General features: G+C 40.9%; 1 protein-coding gene across 3 annotated transcripts in view; it reads right to left on the reverse strand.

Annotated features, from left to right (window-relative positions):
* Window positions 1–26,604, reverse strand: part of LOC127413042 (LIM domain-binding protein 2-like) — a 115,504-nt gene that overhangs the window by 21,805 nt on the left and 67,095 nt on the right. For 2 of the 3 annotated variants that reach the window (XM_051649864.1, XM_051649863.1), the window contains exons 3-5: window positions 23,666–23,838; window positions 7,356–7,478; window positions 759–842 (exon numbers count right to left, since the gene is read on the reverse strand). In XM_051649864.1, coding sequence (XP_051505824.1) covers window positions 759–842; window positions 7,356–7,478; window positions 23,666–23,838 — 380 coding nt within the window. The remainder of the gene's footprint in view (window positions 1–758; window positions 843–7,355; window positions 7,479–23,665; window positions 23,839–26,604) is intronic. The other variant, XM_051649865.1, reaches the window with a different exon arrangement.

Consider the following 26,604-nt stretch of genomic DNA (forward strand, 5'->3'; position numbering starts at 1 on the left):
GTGCTCAGGCTCAGTACAGAGACCAACAATGCTGCACCTAAACTGGGAACGCTCATTAATGCTGTGCTAATTCTCTCAATCCAATTCACTTTTCTTCTCTTTCTTGTTTTCCCATTTGCAAAACAGTGCTGTCACTCAAGTTAAAATGATGAGATTAAAAAAAGCTGCCAGGAAGCCAGCTAATAAATTCAGAGCAGTTAAAGACACACACACACACACACACACACACACACACACACACACACATGCTGGATGGAAACACCAAGATGCAAATAACATCTCCAAAATGTGCATAAAATAAGCATATGGTCGCTTGAGGCAGATATATGTTTTTATACGATAAGAAGACATGCGCATAAACTATGATGGAAAAACATTTACAGAATATTTTCCTATAGAATATATTTGGGAATATAGTTGGGCATCAAAAAAGTCATGTGACTTTCCTTCAAAAAGCCATGTGAATATATCATCAATATCACTGCATAGCATCTCAAACGTTGCTCTGGTTATCCGGTCTGAAATGCTTTAGCTCCCAGACATAAGGCATCTGCCACTGAACGCTAGCAAACATGAAGTTCGTCAGAGCGTTTTGTCTGTGCGCTCTAGACCGCAAATAGGAATTTATTACATTCAACTTCCATCTAATTTCTGTTTTGCACCAATTTCCCCAGAATTGTTTTTGCAATATTCAGATTTTTTGCATGAATTAAATTCAAAACTTTGATGGAAACATGACTACTGTCATCAGTGTTTACCCTGAGGTAGTTGAGAGTGAAGTTGGTCAGTCCCATGCGGGTGATGTTCTTTGAGAGCTGCTCCAGGACTTGAGGGTCTTGAGCCTGATTGAGGGACAAATAGAGGAACTTCATCACTTAATACAACCAAAAAAATAAAGCAGCAATTTCCACAGTTACTGACCAAAACTCAGCAGGATGTTGTTGACTGGAGACATGTTTAATTGAACAGACCAAAGACGTAATCTCATATTTTTGATTGCTGGTGGGGGACAGTAACTTTTGTCATTGTGTCATCTTGGACTTACACTGACACCTAGTGGCTTGGATCATTTAAAATAAATAGTTTTCTGTTTCAGATGCCATTGTAGAAATGTAGTATTCACAGTCAGCCATGATTAGTTTAATCAATGAGTGAAAGTGTCAAATAATAGGACGGAAACTGAGATTAAGTGAGTAGTATTTGGCTGGTCATGTGATTCTAACATGGCAGCCCCCCTGTGTGGACCCTGTCCATGTAGAATAAAACAGCTTTTATAAGGATACTGATATGACTGGAGTCTTCGCTTTAATGTGAGTGGTCATGATTTCCTACATATATTGCAAAATTACAATTCATGTCTTCAGGATTTAAACTGTTTTAATAAGGAAATAATTACTGAATGCACCTTTAAGGGTTATGGTCCTGGATGAGATTATTTTTTCATGTACTGGGACAGATTTCACTGGTGCAATTACTCTGAATCCCTCTGTTTAATTTGAATGCATATCTGATTCAGATTTGGGGCATTGAATCTGGAGTGTGCTCCAGCTGCTAATTAATACTGATTGACCAAAGCTAAAAAAATTTGTGGTGAGCTATGAACCAATGCTCTTTGTTCATTTACTGTGAAGTTCATTGACCAGATTCATTAAGCCAAATTGTGTTTAGCAGCATGAGTTCTAAGCAAAAAAGCAAATTTCAATCAAGTAGATCTATAATACCTGGAGAGAGATATCCAAAAATATAAAAACATTTCTCAGTGTCAGTTTCTTGACTGGTGCAAGACCTCCTTCGATCTGTCTGCTGCCATCTTTGCTCATGTGTACTTTTTTAAACCAATCACCTGAGCCATAAATGCTATTTCACTCTTTTAAGAGCCCCCTTTTTTAGATTTACAATATTTTCAAAGAAAACACAGTTACTTTTTAATGGCCATCAATGGAAAAGAATGCTTTTTGTCCCCAGAATGGTTTGGTTATTAACTCATTAGTCTTGATCAGATGAGTTTGACTCAAATTCTGCGCAGCTTTACCCTTGTGTACGGGAATGAGATGATCAAGCACACTGCAGTAACTTTTGTGCATTCCTGTTCACCCTGTCAAAAATCTTTCAAAGCCCTTTCTCCCTTGTTCACACACTTTCTCTCTCCCTCTCCATCTCCTCCAGAATACAGTCTATACCCAAAGGGCCCAATTTAAGGGCATGTGAATTTCACATGAACACAGAGTTGCTGTGAACAAACTTTATAAAACTACACATCTCTGAATTGACAAGGGTAAGAGATGAGCAAAAAATATACAGTATATATATGGATTTAAAGCTCAGTATGTTGGGTTTAAAAGCGACGAGTCATTAAAAGATTTTAAACTTTTTAAAATTAGATAATAAATTATATGTGGCACAGGTTTTCAGTTGATATCTTAATTTCCTACATCACAGCATGTTGGTAGTGATCATTAAACTCTGTAGATTACTCATTTGACCTTGTGATTGTTCTTTTTATACTACAGCTTTGTTTGATCTGAGACTTCAAATAAATTGGTTTGTAAAGATAATTTTCATTTTTCTATGCCATATGGAAAATAAGTACAGTGGGCTGAAGGCATTGACAATGTACCCCAACTTCTGTATGTTTTGTGCTCATGATCATATTCTGCTCACATATGACCTCAAACTATACAGATTTTTGTAACAATATAATGTTATATATCTGTGGCAGATTGATCCGCCCATCCGGCTCGTCATCGTCGCCCCGCCTCTTAGGGCCACCCTTCAGCCAGAGTTGGGCAGGAGAGCGAGAAGAGGTGCATAATTAATGAGCCTTGTTCTGTCAACGGTGAATGAAGCACACCTGATGGGAATAATGCTTCATCACCGCTGTCTTTAAAACATAGAGTGCACCTCTTCTCGGGGAGCCGACTTCAGATCTCCACATGTGCACACACTGGCATCCTTGCACTCCCAGGACCAGAGCTGGGAGGGTTCGGAGTTGGATGCACTGCCGGACCCGTTCCTCGGACCCCCGGACGCATTAATAAGTTGCCAGGGGTGAACAGCTCACGTCGCCGCCAACAGACTAGATGCCGGGCTGCCTTCCCCTCGCACCTGCCGTGGACCCTGGAGGGGAGCGTGAGCGGCCGACAGACCCAGCTCATGCCTGGGCCATTCTATGGACACTATCCCACCCTTGAAGGAGCCCCGTCTCACTGCCAGATTCTCCCTTTATTATGAACACTATTCCCCCCTGGACACTTTATTATCCCCCTTTATGGACATTTTTCGTTTTTTATTATTATTTCCAATAAATGCCTCTCCGAGGCTTGACGCCACACCCACTGTGTTTGTCTCTTGCTCACCCCACCACAATATCACAATATAGTAATTTTCTGGAAATTCAACGAAAATGGTGTATATTGTAATAATTAAGTGGTATGTCTATCTCTGGATATTCCAGTGAATTAAATACTTTACAAACAAAAAAGGTACTACTATCTCATTTTCTTATTTTCTTATTGGGAACTTGATGGATGTAACCACATGATAGGATTATTCATAAAAAATAAATGATAAGTCTGACATTAGCACAAAAGCAGCTGCTTCACACTTGAGTTAAAAACAAACAGTCAAAATTGTAATATTATTTCAGTAGTTCGCAAGTTAATGTAATCCTGTAGTGAGGACAGTGTAAACAAGTTTAGCTCACTGTCCCTGGAGGAGGGCTCGAGGCTCGAGACTTGACCCGAGCTTGAATACTCCCCAGGACTTGTAGAGTTAATGATGAGAGGATGGAGGAGATGAGGTGGATAGAGGGATGCTGGAAGAGTCATCGCCGCCATGGAGGTAAGCAGCTGTTTATATATGCTTACTCTGGTGATGAGATTGGTCGGATTAAATGAACATGCTCCTCCCGACCTTTGTTATGAAACTCCATTTCAGTAGTTCACAATTTAATGTAATCCTGTAGTGAGGATAGTGTAAACGAGTTTGGCTTGCTGTCCCTGGAGGAGGGCTTGAGGCTCAAGACTTGACCCGAGCTTGAATACCCCCAAAAGAAGCCAAGACTGGGCAGCGAGTCGCTAGTGTCGGATCTTCGTGAAACACGGAAAGCAATGTGTTTGGGTAGGAATACTGAGATGCTGAACCCTCCGAATCCAATGGACGGGGCTGCGTCCATGTACAAATGGATGTTTTTGGGGGAGGAAATTAAATCATAGTAAAAATGCTACACTCCGGAAGTCAATGGACAGGGAGGGATAGAAGAAGGAATATTGGTAGAAAGAGCAGGTTGCACGGAATAAGCAGAGATATTTAGAGAAGCTGTCATAGAAGAGAGGGAAGGATGGCCAGTATGTGCAGTGAAAAATCCTGGAATCGGAGGATGATCTGATTGCATATTGGGAGGTAAGTTTGCTGAAAGCCCTGCTGTTGAGCGAGGATTTGTGCTGGGAGGTTGGAGAGGGAGAGAGGAGGGAGATAGGGATGGGCAAATGAAGCATCGTGAAGCTCTGAAGCTTCCCCCCGATTGCTCCAGGAAAAGATTTAAAGCCTCATTAGTGTTGGAAACAGTGCCATTTGGTGGTTGGTCAAATTTAAAGCAGCCATAATCCCGGGTATGCAGCTCCGTTATAAGAAGTACCTTAAGTAGTTTTGATCCAGTGTGCACAAATAAAAGCCTAACCATGCTAAATGTGCTGATTTTCACCTTCTGATGTTATTGGCTTATTAATTTGTGGCAATAAATGTTAATATGAGTCAATATGATTTCATGTGACAATAATATTAATGAACATAAAAACGACTAACAGAGTTGTATGAGGCAAGTATCTGGTGCTCTTATTATTTTTAATAATACTTGTATTGCAGGATATATCATAATGTATTTTTAAATAAGTTTGTAAATGGACTTGCATTTCCATAAACCCATAGAGTAGACATCTGGATTCGAACATTCCGACACGTAAAGTGAAGCACGCACGTGACTGGACAGAAAGTGGGGATTCGTTTTTTTGTTGATCATGTGATTCTCTAAAAACAATACATGCTCCGATACAGGGCTTCATTGAAAATTGTGCTGCGTGTTCGATACAGGCTTTGAAGTTTCAGTGTCAAACGTTACTTCACTAGAGTGAGGAAGGAGTGTGGCAGGGGCGGAGATAGTGACGTGTGCTTCCCGACTGGAGAGTCATCGCAGGCGCTGCACTTCTGTGTTTACTTTGGGAGAAATATGATTTCCACTTGCGCTGGTTGGTTGAGACAGAAGGATTGAGGGTGCTTTGGATGTTTTTGGCTGGGAGCATCTGATTTGGAGCACTTGGAGCATTTGGGGGGGGTTAGCAGATGGAGTAGGTATTGACGGGGTAATTGAATCACTGCATTTTGCTGAGACGTACAGATCGTAGAGCTGCATTTTGTTTGAACGGCGAGAGAACGGGATGTCTGCGGCTGCTAAATCGTGTCACAAGCCATTAACGGTCCACATGGAAATGTTGGGAATAGCTGGGTAATCGGACACGTTGGAGGTTGCAGTCATGGATGTTTGAGAAGAGCTCAAGGGAGGAGGAGAATATGTGTTCCTGCAGCGGCGCTGGGGGGGGGTGACTCCATGCGCATAGCTTGGCAATTTTGATTCGCATCCGGAAGTTAAGAAGCCATGTTGGGAGGAGGAGAGATGATCCCAGACTCATCAGGCTGTTGTAGAGAGTCAGAGACAGTTAAGAATTCAAATCGGAGGTGAAGAGTTTGAGGGACATCTTCGGGTTAGGGCGGGGCCAAATGACGGAAGAGTCGTCCCTACCATGGAGGTAAGCAACTGTTTATATATGCTTACTCTGACGATGAGATTGGTCAGATTAAATTAACATGCTCCTCCCGAACTTTGTTATGAAACTCCATAAAACATTCAGTTCCGAATCTATATTCTGACTGGATAAACCAAAAAGCAGTTGTAAAATAGCCAATTTAATCTTATAGAATGAACGTTTCTATTACAACATTTTTGCAAACTGACTTTTACGTGCTGAATTCGACATTTCGTCACAGTTTCCTGGTGAAATTAACACTAGAGGCGCAATAACAACTGTGCATTTTATTCTCTTTCACACAAATCACAATGGTTGATTATGACTTTATAAACATTTATTTTTTGCACTATTACTCACACACTGCTATGTTATGATTTCGAAACACGTTTACTATAACGCATCATTTATAAACAGTACTGTATACATTCATACACTTATTTCAATGTGATTAGCTTCCACGGGAGCTCACCTCATAGAGTGTTGGACTTTGGCCTTGGAAGACCGCGGCTCGAGACCAGTCAAGCACACAAGCTGACATGTGAGACTAGAGTGTCATAGAAGCAACACGAGATTACGTGGTTACTTCAGAAAATTTGCTTTTCATTTCGCATTTTGTTTTTGGACAAAATCGGTGAGGTTTAGGCGTTGTTTAAAGGTAAGGATGTCTGTTTTGTGTCTACCTCTCATTTGATTTTAGATCACTATTGGTGAGGTTTAAGTTAAAGTTTAAGGGTAAGGAGGTACATTTTTAGCCAAAGTCTTTTTAGCAAGTCAGTCCACTTGGCGGCCATATTTGGAACGCTCCCGGGCAGCTATTATGTAAACAATCAGCATACAAGTGCAGCTCCTATCTACTTGAATGAGGAAAGACTGAAATCTCCAAAACGGTTGGTTAAGATTATGATCAAAAAACATATTTCAAATAAGCAGTAAAACCTGACAACACTGGTATCATAAATTGCGCTTCTTTACCTCAGATTATGCTAAAAAAAAACGATATTTTCCCAGCTTGTTTAGCTAATGTGCATGCACGTTCTTGAGTTGATGTCTGTATCTAAAAGGTGATTGGTTCTTTCACCTTAAAAACCTAGTCTAATTATGATACAATTTCACTTGCTTTTGGTGCCTACCGCTGGACATTTCACTGGAAAACTGCAGGCAAAAGTGTAATATGGCATGTAATTTCATTTTGCAAAAATATTGCCACAGTCACTTAATTTTCATGAAAATAGCCAATAAATGCACACGTGATGGAACTGGAGTTTAATTCTTTATTAATGCTGCAAGTTGCGATGTTGCTCAATTAACATAAAAACTTAATCATCCATCTGAAGTGTATGTGTAATGTAAAGCAGTCCTGCCCACTAATAGCCATGCAAATACATCTACCACAGTCTGAACTGCAAAAAAAATGGCAAAATCTCTAAATGACACATTTGTACCACTGCCTGGTATATACCATATTACCAACCAGCTCCCTCCATCGAACAATGCGATATAAGAGGCCAAGAATAGCGTGATATCAAACGCACGTGAGAGTGATATCAAACTCACGTGCATGGCGAGAATGCTTCGAGGGATGAGTTCTCGATACTGTCTGATGTTGAAGTGCCACGTCTTGATCCTCATCAGGTCATCAAAGGCAAACTCCAGAATCAATCTGCCCTCCGTACACACCTGAGAATGGACAAACATTCAGAAAACTCTTCAAAGACTATAGCCTGTTGACATGTCTTCTGTGCTAAATGCAGGTTTCCCACACTTTTTGGCCAATTAATTTCCATGACCAATCATTTGTAATTACAGGATAAGGATTTTTTAGACCATTTTGTGTATCAGTTCAACCAATTTATTGCAAAGAACTGACTCAAAAGAGTAATTCACTGACAAATCACCACGTCTTGTGAGCCAGTTTTAGTCTACACAAGAGCATTAACTAGCCAATGTTTTCAAACAGAGCATAGCTAGAACATGTATATTCATTATAGCAATTTCCATGAGTTTTCCATGATTTTAAGATATTGTATTAATTCCCAAGCCTGGAAAATACACTTTTTAATATTCCCTGATATTTCCACATTTTCCTTGAAAGTGGGAACTCTGTAAATGTCTCCCTCACATCACATTAAAAAAAGTTTGCAGCAGTCACAGAATGCATCACCCCAATGCAGGTGGGATTTATGTACTGTATACAGTCAGTTGACATAAAATGTGAGAGTAGCTTTGAAGTTTTGAGTATTGAAGCCATTTCCTAATGAAAGGTGTTCATGCTGTATTGCTGAACCGAAGACCAGAATGCAGAGGTCATAAACCTTTACCAATTACAGTAAAAAAAAAAAAAAAAAAGGATTAGAAAAACATTTTGCTGAATTTAGAGCTGCACTACTCGTAGCCCCAATGTTCTGTTGCTGGGGCAACCGAATGATGAGGAGGAGGAGTAAGGGAGGGAGAGAAAGGGGAATTGGGGTGGAGGGAGGGGTTGAAGTGTCAGCTGATTAGTTGGCATGGCAACGGCAAAGATGTAATCCCGCCAGAGCAACTCTAATCAATGCCCTCAGCACAGATGGTCTCTGGAGAATCAACAAGAAAAGAGGCTGACAGGAGAGAGCTCAGCACCATCACATGACCGCACTTGTTCGCATTCTCTCGCTCTCTCCACACTTTCGTATCGCTATGTTTCTCCTGGTCTCTGAATGTTTTCCTTTGTGTGTCTTAACTCTTGTTCAGAACTATCACTCAGCACGTAACATTCTGAGGAAGAGGCAAAGTGAAATTGAAAGCATCTCTCTTTCCCTCTTTCTTTATCGTGGTAAAGGAGCTCTGTCTCAGTGTGTGTTTTAAAATTTCAGCAGGTCCAGACATCCATTTGTGAACTGAAGTACATGAATGAAATGTTCTTCATTTCTGTTTTGTAGATGACTACAAAATATCATCAGTTATAATATTTTAGACCAGTGATTTTTAACTGAGTTTGCTTCAGGACCCATATTTTATATTGGGCATCAGTTGACAACCCAACACATTATCAAAATTGTACTTTGTGGGGGCCTGGGTAGCTCAGTGAGTAAAGATGCTGACTACCACCCCTGGAGTCGTGAATTCGAATCCAGGGTGCTGAGTGACTCCAGCCAGGTCTCCTAAGCAACCAAATTGGCCCGGTCGCTAGAGAGGATAGAGTCACGTGAGTTGTGCGTGGATGCCGCAGAGAATAGCGTGAAGCCTCCACATGCGCTATGTTTCCGTGGTAAAGTGCTCAACAAGCCACATGATAAGATGTGCAGATTGACGGCCTCAGATGCGGAGACAACTGAGATTAGTCCTCCGCCACCCGGATTGATTCGAGTCACTACACCACCACGAGGACTTAAGAGTGCATTGGGAATTGGGCATTCCAAATTGGGGTGAAAAAGGGGAGGAAAAAATAAAATTTTACTTTGTGAAAATTATGTTTTTTTTGGTTTTTTTTGGAAGATTGCCAAGATGTCCATGTTGGCATTTCTCTAACTTGTCTAGCTTCTACTGAGTAAATGATGAATTTGTAATAAAATACTGTACTTTGACTGGATGCACAATGTCAACAACAAATGATATGGGAAGCGTCTTCTACTCCCTTTAAAAAGTTTAACAAACCTATTTATTTTGCCATTCTAACTACGCACAATTACATGGTTAGTTGCATTCTGTTGCACAATTACATGGTTAGTTGCATTTTATTATTTGCATTCAGCAATTGAGAATGATTGTAATAGACTTTGGCTTTGAATATGTACTGTAGCACTTGCTTTGATAATACACAAAGTACAGTAAGAGTAGAGCTCAGATTTTGTAATCAGTTGTTGAAAGAGTAGTTGGACTCCATTCATCTCTAATGATAAGTACATGTTTTTTAATATATGATTGTGATGTTACATGAATGTTTGTAGCTTGCTAACCTGCTTAGCATTGCTTATTCTTATACGTTTATTGTTTTATCCTTTGCCATTTTACCACGTGCTTTGGGTTTTTATGCTTTTCTACTGTTTCAACAGCGTGTATTTTACCGCACACACCCATTTTCTCTCTTTTTTATTTTTCCGCTTGTTTACATCTTGTGTCTCGACTGCGTGCATTTGTTTTCTCCACTGTGTTTTACATGGATTATTGCATCAGTCTCAAACATCTGCTGATCAGAAACCACATCGAACCACATCGATCTCAAACCCTTGCCGCTCAAGAACAACCATAACAACAACAACAAACAATTGTGGTAAGTCAATTAAATCAAATCAATCAAATCACTTTTGTTGTCACACAACCATATACACAAGAGCAATAGTTGGTGAAAGTCTTGGGTGCAGTTCCGAGCAACATAGCAGTCATGACAGTGATAAGACATATACCAATTTACAATAAACTTCACATGTACACAACACAATTTACATATCTAATATACACATAATTACACACAACACAATATACAAATAATAATATACAATGTACAGTATACAATACACACAATATAGAATACACATTATACAATAAAAATAGTATATATAGTATATATAAAATATACAGTAGATTGTTTTGAACTGTATTGACATTCAGGCTGTCAGTTGATAGTCAGTTGCCAGTGTGTTGTTAAGAGAGAATATAATTTATGACAGTCCAGTGTTAGACAATAAGATTAATAAAGTGCAGTGCTGATGTATATTGATCGTGAGAGATCAAAAGTCTGATTGCTTGGGGGAAGAAGCTGTCATGAAGTCGGCTGGTGAGGGTCCTGATGCTGCGATACTGCCTGCCTGATGGTAGCAGTGAGAGCAGGCCATGGCTCGGGTGGCTGGAGTCTCTGATGATCCTCCGAGCTTTTTTGAAACACTGCCTGGTATATATGTCCTGGAGGGAGGGAAGCACACCTCCGATGATGTGTCTGGCAGTTCACACCACCCTTTGCAGGGCTTACCAGGCAGTGATGCAGCCAGTCAGGATGCTCTCTACAGTGCTGGTGTAGAACCTTGTGAGGATGTGGTGGTTCATTCCAAACTTCCTCAGCTGTCTCAGGAAGAAGAGGCGCTGATGAACCTTCTTCAAAATGGCCTCAGTGTGGATGGACCATGTGAGTTCCTCAGTGATGTGGACACCGAGGAACTTGAAGCTGCTGACTCTCTCCACCAGTGCTCCATTGATGGTGATGGGACTATGTTCTCTGTCTTTTCTCCTGAATTCCACCACAAGCTCCTTTGTCTTGCTGACATTGAGTGAGAGGTTGTGCTCCTGACACCAGCGTGTCAGAGTGTGCACCTCCTCTCTGTAGGCTGTTTCATCATTGTCAGTGATCAGACCTACAACCGTCGTATCATCAGCAAACTTAATGATGGCATTGGAGCTATGTGTTGCCACACAGTCATGTGTGTACAGGGAATACAGGAGTGGGCTAAAAACACAGCCCTGTGGGGCTCCAGTGTTGAGGGTCAGTGATGAGGAGATGTTGCTGCCCATTCTAACCCCCTGGCGTCTGCTTGACAGGAAGTCCAGGATCTAGCTGCACAGCGAGCTGTTTAAGCCCAGAGCCCGGAGTTTCACATCAAGCTTGGAGGGCACTATGGTGTTGAATGCTGAGCTATAGGCTACAAACAGCATTCTCACATAAGTGATCCTTTTTTCCAGGTGGGAGAGAGCAGTGTGTAGTGTAGATGCAATGGCATCATCAGTGGAGCGGTTGTTGTGGTAAGCAAACTGCAATGGGTCCAGTGAGGGAGGCAGCACAGAGCAGATGTAATCTCTGATTAGTCTCTCAAAGCATTTGCTGATTATGGTGGTCAGAGCAACAGGACGCCAGTCATTTAAGCATTTAAGTCATGGCATACGCTCATGTTATTTCTTCCTGCATTGCATGCCACATGTTTACTCTAGCTTCTTCTGTCAGTAGTGAGGGATTCACATGTGATAAATGTATATAATTAGTCAGGCTGACGGAGAGGATATATGAGTAAGAGACACGCATCCGAATGCAAGTGGAAGTCAGTGAGAAATAGAAGGCGGTAGATCCTGTTTTGGATGCGGGTAGTACAGAGAGCAATACACACACTTTGGTTCCGGATGTAGAGCCCCCATAGCAGGGTGTTTGGGTGATGTATTGGTGGCATACTCACTCAGCAGAGTGACACCACTCTCCATTCCTGTTAGGATTTCCAATCGATTCTCCCCACTCAGTGATGCACCCACTGAGAATCATGTTGAAAGAGCTTTAATAATTGGTGATTCTATTGTAAAAACATGGAAATAGAGACTCCAGCTACTATTGTTAAATGCATTTCAGGGGCTTGGGTGTCTGACATCAGATCAAATTTACAAGTGCTAGCTAATGCTCAACATAGAAATGTCTACAATTATTATTCATGTCGGCACTAATGATGTCCAACTTCACCAGTTGGAGATCACTAAAGATAATGTTAAAAAGGTGTGTGAACTTGCAAAAACAATGTCAGACATTGTAATATGCTCTGGCCCCCTCCCTGCTTGTCGTGGTGATGAGGTTTATAGTAGATTAGTGTCACTGAATGGCTGGATGTCTGAGTGGTGTCCGGAGAATATCATAGAATTTATAGACAACTGGAAGAGTTTTTGGGGCATCCCTCCAGGGAAGGTGCTGCTCTACTCTCTAGTAATTTGGCTGATAGTCTTAATAGTGATAGTATTTGACTAACTGGGGCCCAGGTCAGGAAGCAGACAAACTGGTTAATCCAAACATCTGCTAGCTGCCTTGAGATGCCATACAGGTCACATAAGCTACAACACATAGAAACTGTATCACCTAGATATCATATAGAGACTATGTCTGTTCCTCGAACTACCAAACACAAACCCCTCACTAAATCATATAGAAAAAATGCGATTAAGGTCAAACTTGAAAAAAATTAAATAAAGTTGAAGATAAACATAATATAAAGGTAGGGCTATTAAACATTAGATCTCTTTCTACCAAAACACTAATTGTAAATTAAATTATTACAGATCATAGTTGGATGTGCTCTGTTTGACTGAAACCTGGCTTAAACTGGATGAATATATTAGTTTAAATGGATCTACTCCCCCAGGTTATTGTTATAAACCAGCCTGATCTCACAGTGAAATCGGAAAGAGTAGACTGACTTTTCTTTCGTCAAAATCGGTATAAATTGGCCAAAATTTTGAAACACTGCCCCCAGTGGCCAAAGCAGTAGGTCTTGTAGGGCATATGGGCACATGTGAGCTCCATTTATGTCCAGGATAGGTCATCAAAAGCTAGTAGTGAAGCAAGTTGTTTTCAGCTTTACAGGATGTTATACAATGTAGAGAAAAACATCTATTTATAGATTCTACCCCTCAACCCAAACCCAAACCTAAACCTTACCTTAATGTTAGAGGAAAAAGTCAAACCTCAGAATCATGCTCATCATTGATTATTCAAATCTCTGATCCTAGGGTACCGAAACTATTGGAAACATCATGCTGACTTCACGTGTGATCATGTTGTATAAACATGAGCCTCATCTGAAGGGTTGAGGAGGAGGTGTCGCTACAATTTACAGTGAAGTTTTGTACTTTTTGAAGTTTTGACTCAGAGGAGAGGATATAAGTTTAAGTCTTTTGAACTAATAATGCTTAATGTGACACCATCAGATATAAATAAATCTGTGTCATCTTTTGCCTTTGCTACAGTATACAGATCACCCGGGCCGTACTTAGATTTCCTTGGTGAATTTGCAAATTTTCTGTCAGATCTAGTAGTTAATGTAGATAGAGCTTTAATTGTTGGTGACTTCAACATTCACATAGATAATGTAAATGACACATTGAGATTAGCATTTATCGATATTCTCAACTCTCTTGGAGTCAGACAAAATGTGACAGGACCAACTCATCGCCATAATCATATGCTAGATTAAATTTTGTCATTTGGAGTTGATTTTGATACTATAGAAATTCTTCCGCAGAGCGAAGACATCTCAGATCATTACCTTGTCTCTTATTTGCTGCAATCAGCTAATGTCACTTAATCTACACCACGCTATCGTTCAGGTAGAACTATCCTTTTGACCACTAATAATTTTCCAGAATTGTCTCACATACTCAGTAAGCCAAAAAGTCTAGAAGAACTTGATGTAATAACAGAAAATATGAATACAGTTTTCTCTAGCACTCTTGATAATGTTGCCCCCCTTCCATTAAAGAAAATTCAAGAAAAAAGCCCCACACCATGGTACAATGATCATACTCATGCCCTCAAGAGAGCAGCTCAGAAAATGGAGCGCAAGAGGAAGAATACCAAATTAGAGGTATTTTGTGGTGCATGGAAGGATAGTGTCTGTAGCTACAGACAGGCACTAAAAGCTGCCAGGTCAGCATATTTTAGCAAACTTAACCACAACAATCCTAGGTGTTTATTCAGTACTGTGGCTAAATTGGTTAGGAATAAAGCATCGACTGAACCAGATATTCCGTCACAGCACAATAGTAATGATCAACTTCAATCCTTCTTTGTCACAGGTCATGAAGAGCTAACAAAACTTATAAAAAAAATAAAAAGCCACAACATGTATGATAGATCCAATACCAACTAAGCTCTTAAAAGAGGTATTCCCTGTAATCTCAGAACCTCCTCTTAATATTATTAACTCCTCACTATCCTTAGGACATGTCCCAATAAACTTTAAAATGGCAGCTATCAAACCGCTTATTAAGAAGCCACGGCTTGATCCTGCAGAATTGGCTAATTATAGACCAATTTCAAATCTATCATTTATGTTGAAAATACTAGAAAAGGTAAAGTCTTCCCAACTATGTTAATTTCTACAGAGTTTAGGCCCCATCACAGTAAAGAGACTGCACTTATCAGAGTTATCTTAGAGCTGCCTTCGACACGATAAATCACGACATTCTTTTGAATAGGCTGGAGAATTATGTTGCCATTAGAGGACTTGCACTAGCATGGTTTAGGTCCTATTTATCAGACCGCTACCACTTTGTATGTGTAAACGAGTAATCATCAAATCAAACAAAAGTTAAGTATGGAGTGCCACTGGGATCAGTTTTAGGGCCTCTGCTTTTCTCTGCTTCCCCTGGGAGATATGATCAGGAATCATGGAATAAGTTTCCACTGTTATGTCGACGATAACCAACTTTATATTTCTTCTAAACCCAATGTAAATTTACAATTCTCCAAATTAGCAGAGTGTATCAATAAATTCAAAGATTGGATGGCCAGAAATTTCCTTCTACTCAATTCTGACAAAACAAAGGTTCTAATTATTGGACCAAAAACCTCTAAATATAAGCCACTAAAATATAATTTGACTCTCGATGGATGTACTGCTACGTCGTCTTCTACAGCGAAGAAATTAGGTGTTATATTTGATACCCATCTGCCCTATGAAAATCACATTTCCAAAGTTTGAACAGCATTCTTCCACCTCAGTAGTATTGCTAAGTTACAACACATGCTCTCTGTTGCTGATGCTGAAAAACTCATTCATGCATTCATGACCTCAAGACAAGTTATTGTAATGCATTATTGGGAGGATGTTCAGCAAGTTCAATAAATAAACTTCAATTTGTTCAAAATGCAGCTGCCAGAATACTGAGTAGAACCAAGAAATATGATCATATTAGCCCCATTTTTATCATCGTTACATTGGCTAACTGTTACATTTCGTATCAATTTTAAAATTCTGTTAACTACATACAAAGCTTTGAATGGTCTAGCTCCACAGTACTTAAGTGACCTTCTGACACACTATATTCCATCATGTTCATTACGATCACAAAATTCTGGCTTGTTACTTGTTCTTAGAATATCAAAATCCACAAAAGGAGGTAGATCATTTTCCTATTTGGCTCCTTTAAGTCTAGAATAAAGAATCATATATATATATATATATATAGCCAGGCATACACCTAATTTATACATCAACCTTGGGATTTATATCTCGAGGTTACCAGAGCCAGCCAGATCCAGCTACGTTCCTGCTTGGTGTCGGACTCCACTTATAGCGAAGACGCCGGGGCAGTTGTGTTAAGATCCATGAGCAGTTTAATAAATGTATGAACAGTACAACAATGTAGCAAATAAAAGGATAAATGACAAAACAGGCAAGGGTCCGGTACACAGGAGACAGTCCAAGAAATGCAAACCAAGTAAATCTGAGAGACAGAGGGGTAATCCAATAAACAGGCAAAAGGTCCAAAAATTCACAAGCAGGCAGGGAAATACGATAAACAGGCAGGGTTCAAAAACACAGGAAGAACAGGAATGATAATAATGCTCAGAATTGCAGAGTAGGCAGAACAAGACTTCGCACTGAATGCAGGTAAACAGAGAACTTAAATAGTCTGGGATAATATGAAACAGGTGAGTGAGTAATCAGTTTAAGCGGGGGATTATGGGAAATGTAGTTTGTGAAGGGAAAGCTAGAATTCCAGAGATGGAGAACTCTGGCAGCGTTCTGGAGAGATAGCAGATGCTGCAGGTGTAACAGAGCCCAAGTTCATACAGGAATGCTCCTCAGGGCCATAGCCCTCCCAGTCAACCAAGTATTGGAGAGTCCGACCCTGACGTCGAAAGTCCAGGAGCTTGTGTACCCGGAAGGCCTCCTCTCCATCAATGAGGAATGGAAGGGGTCTCTGGGGGTCTTGAGAGCCCTCCTCTCTTGGAGGCGCCATGGGTTTGAGCAAGGAGACATGAAAGGTGGGGGAAACACGGTAATTAGCAGGGAGTTGTAGCTTGAAGGACACAGGATTGATTTGATGAATGATTTTGAAAGGACCAACATACTGTACCTGGGACTTCATTTCTTGCACGGGAGCCGAAGATCTCGGGTTGACAGCCAAACCCACTGCCCTGGAGCATAGTTGGTGCCAGGCCACCAATGGAGATTGGCCTGCTCCCTCTGTTGGCGAATAGCATGTTGTAAGTGGGCGTGTGCTTGATCCCAGATAGCCTCACTGCGCTGCATCCAGTCATCGACTGCAGGTACATCAGACAGTTCCCTGGACCAAGGAAAGTGTGGAGGTGGAAAACCTAGGATGCACTTGAAAGGTTGAAAACCTAGGACGCACTTGAAAGAAGTGGTTCCAATGGCTGGTTTGAACAGGGAATTTTGAGCATATTCGGCCCAGGGAAGGAAACGGCTCCAGTCATGCTGATTCATTTGACAGTACGCTCGGAGGAATTTACCTAGATCTTGATTAAGCATTCAGCTTGTCCATTAGATTGAGGGTGATATCCAGAGGTTAGACTCACATTGACATTGAGCAATTTGAAGAATGCAGACCAGACTCTGGAAGTGAATTGAGGACCACGGTCGGAGACAATGTCTTCTGGTAGGCCATAGAAGCGGAAGACATACTGGAACAGGTTCTCAGCACATTCCATAGACGAGGGGAGCTTGGGCAGAGGGATGAATCTACAGGCCTTAGTAAAACGATCCACCACGGTTAAGATGGTAGTGAAACCCTGGGAGTTGGGTAAATCCATTACAAAATCCACTGCGATATGAGACCAAGGATGACGAGGGGCAGGCAGGGGCTGAAGGAGACCAGACGGAAGCTGTCGAACAGATTTAGAGGTGGCACAAACATTGCAATTTTTAACATAGTCAGTGACCTCTGTCGCTAGGTTCTTCCACCAAAACTGGTTTTGCCCTAACCTGCAAGTAGCTTGTGCGCCTGGATGCCCGGAGCAGGCCGAGTCATGAACCCACTGAAGAACTCTGTTGCGCAAGGATCTGGGAACAAAGATTTTATCAGGAGGGCAGTCAGTGGGACTGGGTTCTTGATTCTGAGCTTGGGTGATTTCAGCCATAATGTCCCATTGTACAGGAGCAACAATGAGGGTTGGTGGGATTATCGAGGTCACGGGGTCATCGAGCTTGACGGGGATTTAGTTGTTTAGAAGACTGAATGTATTCCAGGTTGCGATGATCCGTGATAACCAGGAAAGGATGACGAGCTCCCTCTAACCAATGCCTCCACTCCTCGAAAGCCACTTTCATGGCCAAAAGTTCACGGTTGCCGACATCGTAATTTCTCTCAGCAGCTGACAATTTGCATGAGTAGAAGGCACAGGGATGGAGTTGGTGGGAGATCCTTGTCGTTGAGAGAGCACTGCACCTACTCCTGAATCAGAGGCATCCACTTCCAGTACAAAGGGTCGAGTGGGATCTGGATGATGGAGAATGGGTGCAGTCATAAAGCGTCATTTAAGATCATCGAAGGCTTGACGAGCAGAAGGTGTCCAGATCAGTTTCAGAGATTTTCCATGGAGCAAAGAGGTGAGTGGAGCAGCAACCGAGCTGAAACCTCAGATGAAACGTCAGTAGAAATTTGCAAAACCAAGGAAGAGCTGTAGTTCTTTAACAGACATGGGTAGTGGCCACTTCAGCACAGCTTGCACCTTAGAAGAGTCCATGGTGACTCCCTCTGGGGAGATGACATACCCCAGGAAAGAGATGGTTGATTTGTGAAACTCACATTTCTCCATCTTGGCATACAGTTGGTGTTGAACAAGGCGGTTGAGCACCAATCTGACGTGTTGAACATGTTCATCAAGGGAAGAAGAGTATATCAGAATATCATCAATGTAGATAATGATTCATTTGCCAATAAGATCACAAAAAATGTCATTTACATAGGCTTGAAAACAGATGGACTGTTGGAAAGTCATCAAAAGGCATCACTTGGTATTCGTAGTGGCCAGTGTGTGTAGAAAAAGCAGTCTTCCATTCATCCCCCTCCCGAATACGGATTTAGTTGTAGGTGTTACGAGGATCCAGTTTGGTGAAGATCTTGGCGCATTGTAACAGCTCTAATGCTGCTGGTACCAGAGGGAGAGGATAGCGATACTTGATGGTGACTGTGTTCAGGCCTCGGTAGTCAATGCATGGACGTAGACCACCGTCCTTCTTTCCTACGAGGAAGAAACCAGCAGAAGCAGGAGAAGTGGATGGTCGAATGAACCCTCTTTCTAGAGACTCCGATATGTTCTGCTCCATAGCTTTAGTTTCAGGTTCTGATAAGGGGTATATTTGTCCACGGGGAGGAGAGGTGTCTGGCAGAAGGTCAATGGCACAGTCACAGGAATGGTGAGGAGGAAGTTGCATAGCCTTTGATTTGCTGAATGCCTCCTGGAGATCCGAATAATGTGGCAGAATCGACGTCTCCTCCTCAGCAAGGATAGTCATGGTACTTACAGGAGGAAGAGAGATGGGTTCAGGAAGGTTGAGGCAAGACTGGAAACAGGAAGCACTCCAATGAGTGATTTGTCCATCTCTCCATGAGATCTCAGGGTTGTGAAGTCTCAGCCATGGCAGGCCAAGATCAATCGGGTTCTTAGGAGAATGAGTGACTAGAAATTGAATCTCCTCATAATGAAGAAGTCCTAGTTGAAGACGAATGGGTTGGGTGATATGTTGAATCTTGCCAGACCCCAGAGGTCATCTGTCTAGTGCTGATACATGCAAAGGAGAAACACAGGGAACAAAAGACAGGTTTAGATTCATGGCAAGACCCTGGTCAATAAAGTTACCTGCAGCCCCTGAATCTAAAATGGCAGATACATGATGTTCATTATCTAGAACATGTAAAGTAACTGAAACTTCAAACTGTTCGATTAGAATTAGGTTTGAAAGTTCCAATCTCACTTCCTAGGGGGACGAGTAGGGCAGGCAGCCAGTAAATGTCCCGACTGTCTGCAGTAGTTACACAATCTCTCCCGTAGACGACGTCTTCGTTCTTCGGTAGAGAGAGAAGAAAGACCCACTTGCATGGGCTCATGATAACTGGTTGCAGCAATGTCAGAGTGAAGTGTCAATAGAGAACTGTCTGGACGATGGACTTTAATCAGGTTATCCAGACGAATGGCTAATTTGATGAATTCATCAAGAGATCTCCCCTCATCACGACATGCTAGTTCAGCTTGAAGATCAGGATTTAACCCCTGACGGAACAATAGTTTCAAAGTGTCCTCCATCACACTGTTTGTGCTGCTAGCGTGTGAAAGGATAAGGAGAATTCAGCAGCAGACATCTTCCCTTGCTTTAAACACAATAGAAGTTCTCCCAGGTCTTTACCACCCTCAAAGAATGTACAAAAACCTCCCGTAAACGAGCTATGAAATGAGACAAAGAGCGTTTTAAAATGTTCTCACGACTCCATACCACAGTAGCCCAGTCTAGTGCTTTTCCTGACAGCAGTGATACGATAAAGGAAACACGAGCTTCATCATTGGGATACATTTGAGGTAGTTGAGATAAAAAGAGCTCACATTGCAAGAGAAATCCTCGACAATTACTGGGTGATCCGTCAAACTTCTCAGGAAGTGAGTGTCGAGGATTAACAGCAGCTGTAGAGTGCGTTGTGCTGCTGGCTGAATTGCTTGTGGAAACTCTCATCGGAGATACTGCAGTTTTGGCTGCACGGATTTAAAGAGTTCTTCCGTGATAGAGGTGAGCTTGCACAGCTGCTGATGGTGACTGGTAAGCATTTCTGCTTGTGCTGCAACAAGCTTGTGTAACTGTTGGAAGGCTGCTGGATCGAAGTTGGACGAAGTCTTCTGTAGTGAAGATGCCGGGGATTTAATAAATGTATGAACAGTACAACAAAGTAGCAAATAAAAGGATAAACGACAAAACAGGCAAGGGTCCGGTACACAGGAGACAGTCCAAGGAATGCAAACCAAGTAAATCCGAGAGACAGTAGGGTAATCCAATAAACAGGCAAAAGGTCCAAAAACTCACAAGCAGGCAGGGAAATACAATAAACAGGCAGGGTTCAAAAACACAGGAAGAACAGGAATGGTAATAATGCTCAGAATTGCAGACTAGGCAGAACAAGACTTCACACTGAATGCAGGTAAACAGAGAACTTAAATAGTCTGGGATAATATGAAACAGGTGAGTGAGTTATCAGTCTGAGCGGGGGATTATGAGAAATGTAGTTTGTGAAGGGAAAGCTAGAATTCCAGAGATGGAGACCTCTGGCGGCGTTCTGGAGAGATAGCAGACGCTGCAGGTGTAACACCACTGCTATGTGTCTCTGAGTGATGACGAATAAATGCAGCCGGTGCTAGCCAGACATCACTTCAGTCTTTTACGATGGACTTCAGAGGATGAACTGATGCCAACTCCAATTGTAAGACATTGGATACTTCATATGCCACTGCCTGAACCTTGGATTTAGGATGGACCCCACCGGTCCTCACCGAAATGACCTGCCGGCTGAACTGCGATGCACCTCACTGATCTCTGCCTGCATCACCTTTGTCTATTGATGGACTGCACTCTTGAAATGGAATACACAGACTATCATTTAATTGCCAACAAAAGCCTTCATCAGCCAACTAACAAAGGACAATGCATCTAAGTGAATTTCTGCAGTTAATCCAGGATGGACTTCAAAGACATTAGTCATTAATTTTACAGTTCATACAAAATTTATTTTTCTCCATTAACCAACACCTTATGGAGTTTTGTGTTCCTTGCCACAGTCGCCTTCAGCTTGCTCACAGGGGTTCTAAATACAATTATTACTTATTTAATTATTAAATATTTGTACACAATTTACAATTATATTTAATCAAACTTCACAATGATCACTCTAAGACTTTATAGATATTACAGTTTCATTTTTTGTTAATGCATGATTTTCTGTAAAGCTGCTTTGAAAGGTTGTGTGTTGTGAAAAGTGCTATATAAACAAAAAAGACTTGACTTGACATGGGCTCTTCTATGGATTAGAGTGGATTAGTCCATATCAGTGGGTGAAAATAATCCGAAGTGCTTGACGGACGGGTGGAAACAAAATCTGTTGATAACATACTGTAAGATGGTGCTGCTATTAGTGGTTCAAATGGCCTCTACTGAGGGATAAACCCTTGTACTAAAAGAAATATGTAAACAGTCATAAAGTCAAAGGGCAGTGACCTTTATAAATGATACTGTAAACCCTGTTGGTCTGGTTTAGATCAATTGCTACTGTATACTTCATTGGTAAAACAGTTATAATTGATGCATGACAAATGTCCTTGACTTGTACATTTGTCTCCCCTTTGAAATGTATGTGGAATGCTTGAATGTGTTGGAACATGTTTACTTTTGCCACAGTTAATTTGTGCATTTATTTATTAATTTTGCTTTAGTGTCCTTTTTTTAGTTTCTTCAGACAATACTGAAATTAAAAAAAGACGAAACATACACTACCGGTCAAAAGTTTTGAAACACTTGACTGAAATGTTTCTCATGATCTTAAAAATCTTTTGATCTGAAGGCGTATGCTTAAATGCTTGAAATTAGTTTTGTAGACAAAAATATAATTGTGCCACCATATTAATTTATTTCATTATAAAACTAAAATTTAATAAAAAATAAAAAAATGTTTTTGAAATTGATGACTTGGACCAAATAATAAAGAAAAGCAGCCAATAAGTGCACAGCATATAGATGGGAACTCCTTCAATACTGTTTAAAAGTAGGGTGATACCTCAAGAAGTTGGTTGAGAAAATGTCAAGAGTACATGTCTGCAAATTCTAGGCAAAGGGCGACTACTTTGAAGATGCTAAAATATAACACAGTTATGATTTATTTTGGATTTTGTTTAGTCACAACATAATTCCCATATTTCCATTTATGTTATTCCATAGTTTTAATGACTTTACTATTATTCTAAAATGTGAAAAAAATGATAATAAAGAATGAGTAAGTGTTTCAAAACTTTTGACCGGTAGAGTACCTCACCAAGTAGGTATTCACATAGAATAATGGCTAGCATTAATGTTGTTAATTATCGCACATGTCATGTTTGTTTTTCTATTAGACAGTTTACAGGGTTTATCACAATAAACTTAAGAACCAAATGAAACAGTTTCAAACAGACTCCATTAAGTCTGAAATTATGATAACGTAATGAGCAAAAGGCACAAGAAAAAAAACAGCCCTGTTTGAAAAATGTATTTCTTTATTTGTTTATTTGCACCTTATCATTAATTTAATGTCTTAATTTCTTCATTTAATTTTATTTCCTTCCTTCCTTCCTGCGACAATTGCAACCAAATGCAATTGAGCAGTGATGCGACTACCAGTGGAAGTGCAGACAGTGATCTGTCGCTTAATTCAGTTGGATACTGCAGTTGAGTAGGAATGCCTCCTACCAACCAACATCTCAGCAACTTGGTGACCTACAACAATTTAATCACTGTCAGTGTCACACTGTTTCATAACCAGCTGATTGGCTGTTATTGTGTTGTAATGGTCGCTGTCACTAATTTCAACTGATATCTGCAACGCTCATTGAAAATGAATGACTTCTGGTTGCTTTGTGCTACAAATTGCTGTTGGTGTGAAAGCCCCATAAGGATGAAGCCAATTACTGTTTTAAGTTTTTTAAGAAAGAAAGAAAGAAAGAAAAAGAGAAAGAACAGAAAATGAACAAACAAAAATAAATTTTTGATGTTGTAACTTTTCAAATTACATCTGGTAAGGACACTGTATGATACACACACACAAACACACACACACTTTTTTATATCATTGTGGGGACACTCCATAGACTTCCATGTATTTTATGGATTTTATACAGATCTAACAATAATTTCTATCCCCTAAGCCTAACCCTACCCCTAAACCTCACAAAAAACTTTCTGCATTTTTACATTTTAAAAAAACATCATTTTGTATGTTAAATAAGCCATTTCCCTCATGGGGTCCGCTGGCTGGGCCCCACAAGGTAGGTGTTCTCAGGTTTTACTATCCTTGTGGGGACATTTGGTCACCACAATGTAGTATAAGCATGCACACACACACACACACACACACACACACATTCTCTCTCTCTCTCTCTCTCTATCTATTACCTTGGTGAACATAGGCTTGCCGTGCTGTGTGACCATGGTGCACTGATCGCAGTCCACAGTGATGCAGGAGTTGTGGAAGGACTCTTTGGAGTGTTTCAGGATGTAGTAGAGGTCTGACACACCTCCCTCAAATACCGTGCTGAAGTAACGAGGGATGAGGGTCCGTCCGATTGCTGAGGAGGGAAATCAGAGAGTTCATTTACTTTTGTGCAGTGCTTATTGATTTCCTTTAATGCATTTCTTATTCACTCTAAATCTCAACACCTTTAAATTTCTTAGTGTTTGATGCACTACATTGGGAAGTGTAACATTAAGTTGTCGGCCCCCACACCCAACCAACTCTTAGTCATTGTGGCATATTTTTCACAGCCTCTACATAGTGCCAGTATCTGTAAATTTCTGTAAATCTGTAGATTTTTCCTTTAACAAATATGTGACATAATTTTCTCATATGTGACAAAATCTACTTTTGATTATTTTTTTATACGGGATTTGAACTGCCATATGATTATTTACAAAAAAAAAAAAAAACAAAACCTGGTAAGTGTTTCCTTCTGACCAAAATTAAGTCATAGGCAAAGATGCTCTACTGTGAAAAGAAATACTGTTAAAAAAAAGGGTGTTCACACTTGAAACAAAACAAAAACAGACTAAATGAAAAAATTAAAAAATACAGTGAAACACGGGGGGGGGGGGGGGTGATTCACGTCTTTACATTGTATCTGTTCACTGTGTACCTGTTTTTGTCCACTTTGTGTTTGGGTCCCAGCCCACTTATTATAATTTTTTTTTTGGAACCCAATGATAAGTTAAGACATATATATATATAATCTTCATTAATATATTTTTGTAAATATTAACAAAAACAACAACAACAATAATAATAATTATTATTGTTATTAAAAAGTACCATATTATGTAATAATTTCTTAATTTGTAGGTGAGATTGCTTGTAGATGAGATGCGTTTCAGTGAAACCCTCAAGACTTTATTTTGGTGGTACACTGAAGGAAGATATTTCTGTTTGTGGTTGAGCTGACCCTGTAATGGCCTTGTAATGATTACAATTAACATGATGTCATTATCATTCATATTCACATGAATTCAACATTTAGGCTGCTGTTATGATCTAACCACTTTGTTTATAAAATGTATAAATTAGGGATGTGCACGAGTGATTAATTAATCGAGTACTCATTCTTCCCTAGCTAGTAGACTATTAAAAACACTACTCGAATATCACAAATTGATTTTTCTTTCTGCATTTGCCTGCCGTGAGCAGTGCTGAATACTGTACTTTCCTTCTGAATCTCTCACCAAATTTCGCAGTTCCCTATCTGTCACTCACTCAACATTGTGTCGATGTAGTGACACTAGGGGTCACTCTTGGGAGCCCGAGACACCTCTGGTCTTTGATAAAATGCCAATGAAAATTGGCGAGTGGTATTTGCATGCCACTCCCCCGGACATACGGGTATAAAAGGAGCTGGCGTGCAACCATTCATTCAGATTTTCTCTTCGGAGCCGAACGGTTGATGTTTACTGAGCTGACTATTCATTCACCTCTGCTGGATCTGACGGCGCATTTCAGCGGCTTCTCCCTCCTCTGCACTGGTGCACTGCAGAGAATGCCCCTGGGCACTTCGGCAGAATAAAGAGAGTATATTTTCCTAAAAGTGTATATTTCTCTAAAAGAGCGGCACACACGGAACGTCTTTTTAAAGACGCATCTTTTTAAAGATGCCTTTCCGTTTGTGTGTTATTCCTGGTTGCGGTCGTTACCTCTCAACTTCAGACGGTCACGATCGCTGCACGATCGCTGTCCCCCCAAAGGGGACACTCATAACTATGTTGGGGGAGGTTACGTATCAGCCTGGTGCGCTGGCTACGAGGCACACAGTGGTCTGCCCATCACACACCGCCACTTCACGTAACACAGTTCAGCCAGTTGCGGTGTTTTATACAGAGACCCCTAGTTATATATCGACACAACATCGAGTGAGTGACAGATAAGGAACGTCATGGTTACTTGTGAAACCTCCGTTCCCTGATGGAGGGAACGAGATGTTGTGTCCCTCCTGCCACAATGCTGAACTACCCGCTGAAATGGCCGGACCTTATATCGGCTCCTCAGCATATAACCTGAATGAGTGGTTGCACGCCAGCTCCTTTTACACCCGTATGTCCGGGGGAGTGGCATGCAAATACCACTCGCCAATTTTCATTGGCCTTTTATCAAAGACCAGAGGTGTCTCGGGCTCCCAAGAGTGACCCCTAGTGTCACTACATCGACACAACGTCTCGTTCCCTCCATCAAGGAATGGAGGTTACACAAGTAACCATGACGTTATAATGGAGTCCACTGGGGGTCGCTGTTGATGTGTGTGTCGTCGAGGTGCTGGATGAGAGAAGAAGAAATTATAGCTTCTGTGTTTTTGAAAACAAAGGCTGTGTCTCGTTTGGAAGGCTGTGTCATCCAGAGGTCGCATTTGTCGGCCGCATGCGTCATCAAGGCTGTCTCATTTCAGAAAAGCGAGTAGGACACTTCGAATGCAGCCTTTGAATGTGACCTTCTTTCACGGGAATTCGGAAGATGCATGAGGTGTATCCTTCGTGGGCACTCACAGCCCACAATTCTTTGCTTCAACAGAAATGTCTAAATAAATGACACCAATTTGCCCGTAAATATGATGTTCAAACGCAAGGAATGTTAATTCCCAAGTTGAAGTACCTCAGTAGATGGGTGCAGAGTATATAATATGTATAATTATATTAATATATAATTAAAATAAAGTATTAGACTAAAAGTACACCTGTAAAATCTTTTTTCTTTTCTCTTTACATCATTATAACTCTCCTAAAATGTACCTCATACATTCCCTTCCAGAGGGACTTTGTTTCCATTCTCACTCAAACCCCTTGCGCTTGTTAAAGAGTGG

Source organism: Myxocyprinus asiaticus, chromosome 22 (genome assembly GCF_019703515.2).
Source record: "Myxocyprinus asiaticus isolate MX2 ecotype Aquarium Trade chromosome 22, UBuf_Myxa_2, whole genome shotgun sequence".
NCBI classification, from domain to species: Eukaryota; Metazoa; Chordata; class Actinopteri; order Cypriniformes; family Catostomidae; genus Myxocyprinus; species Myxocyprinus asiaticus.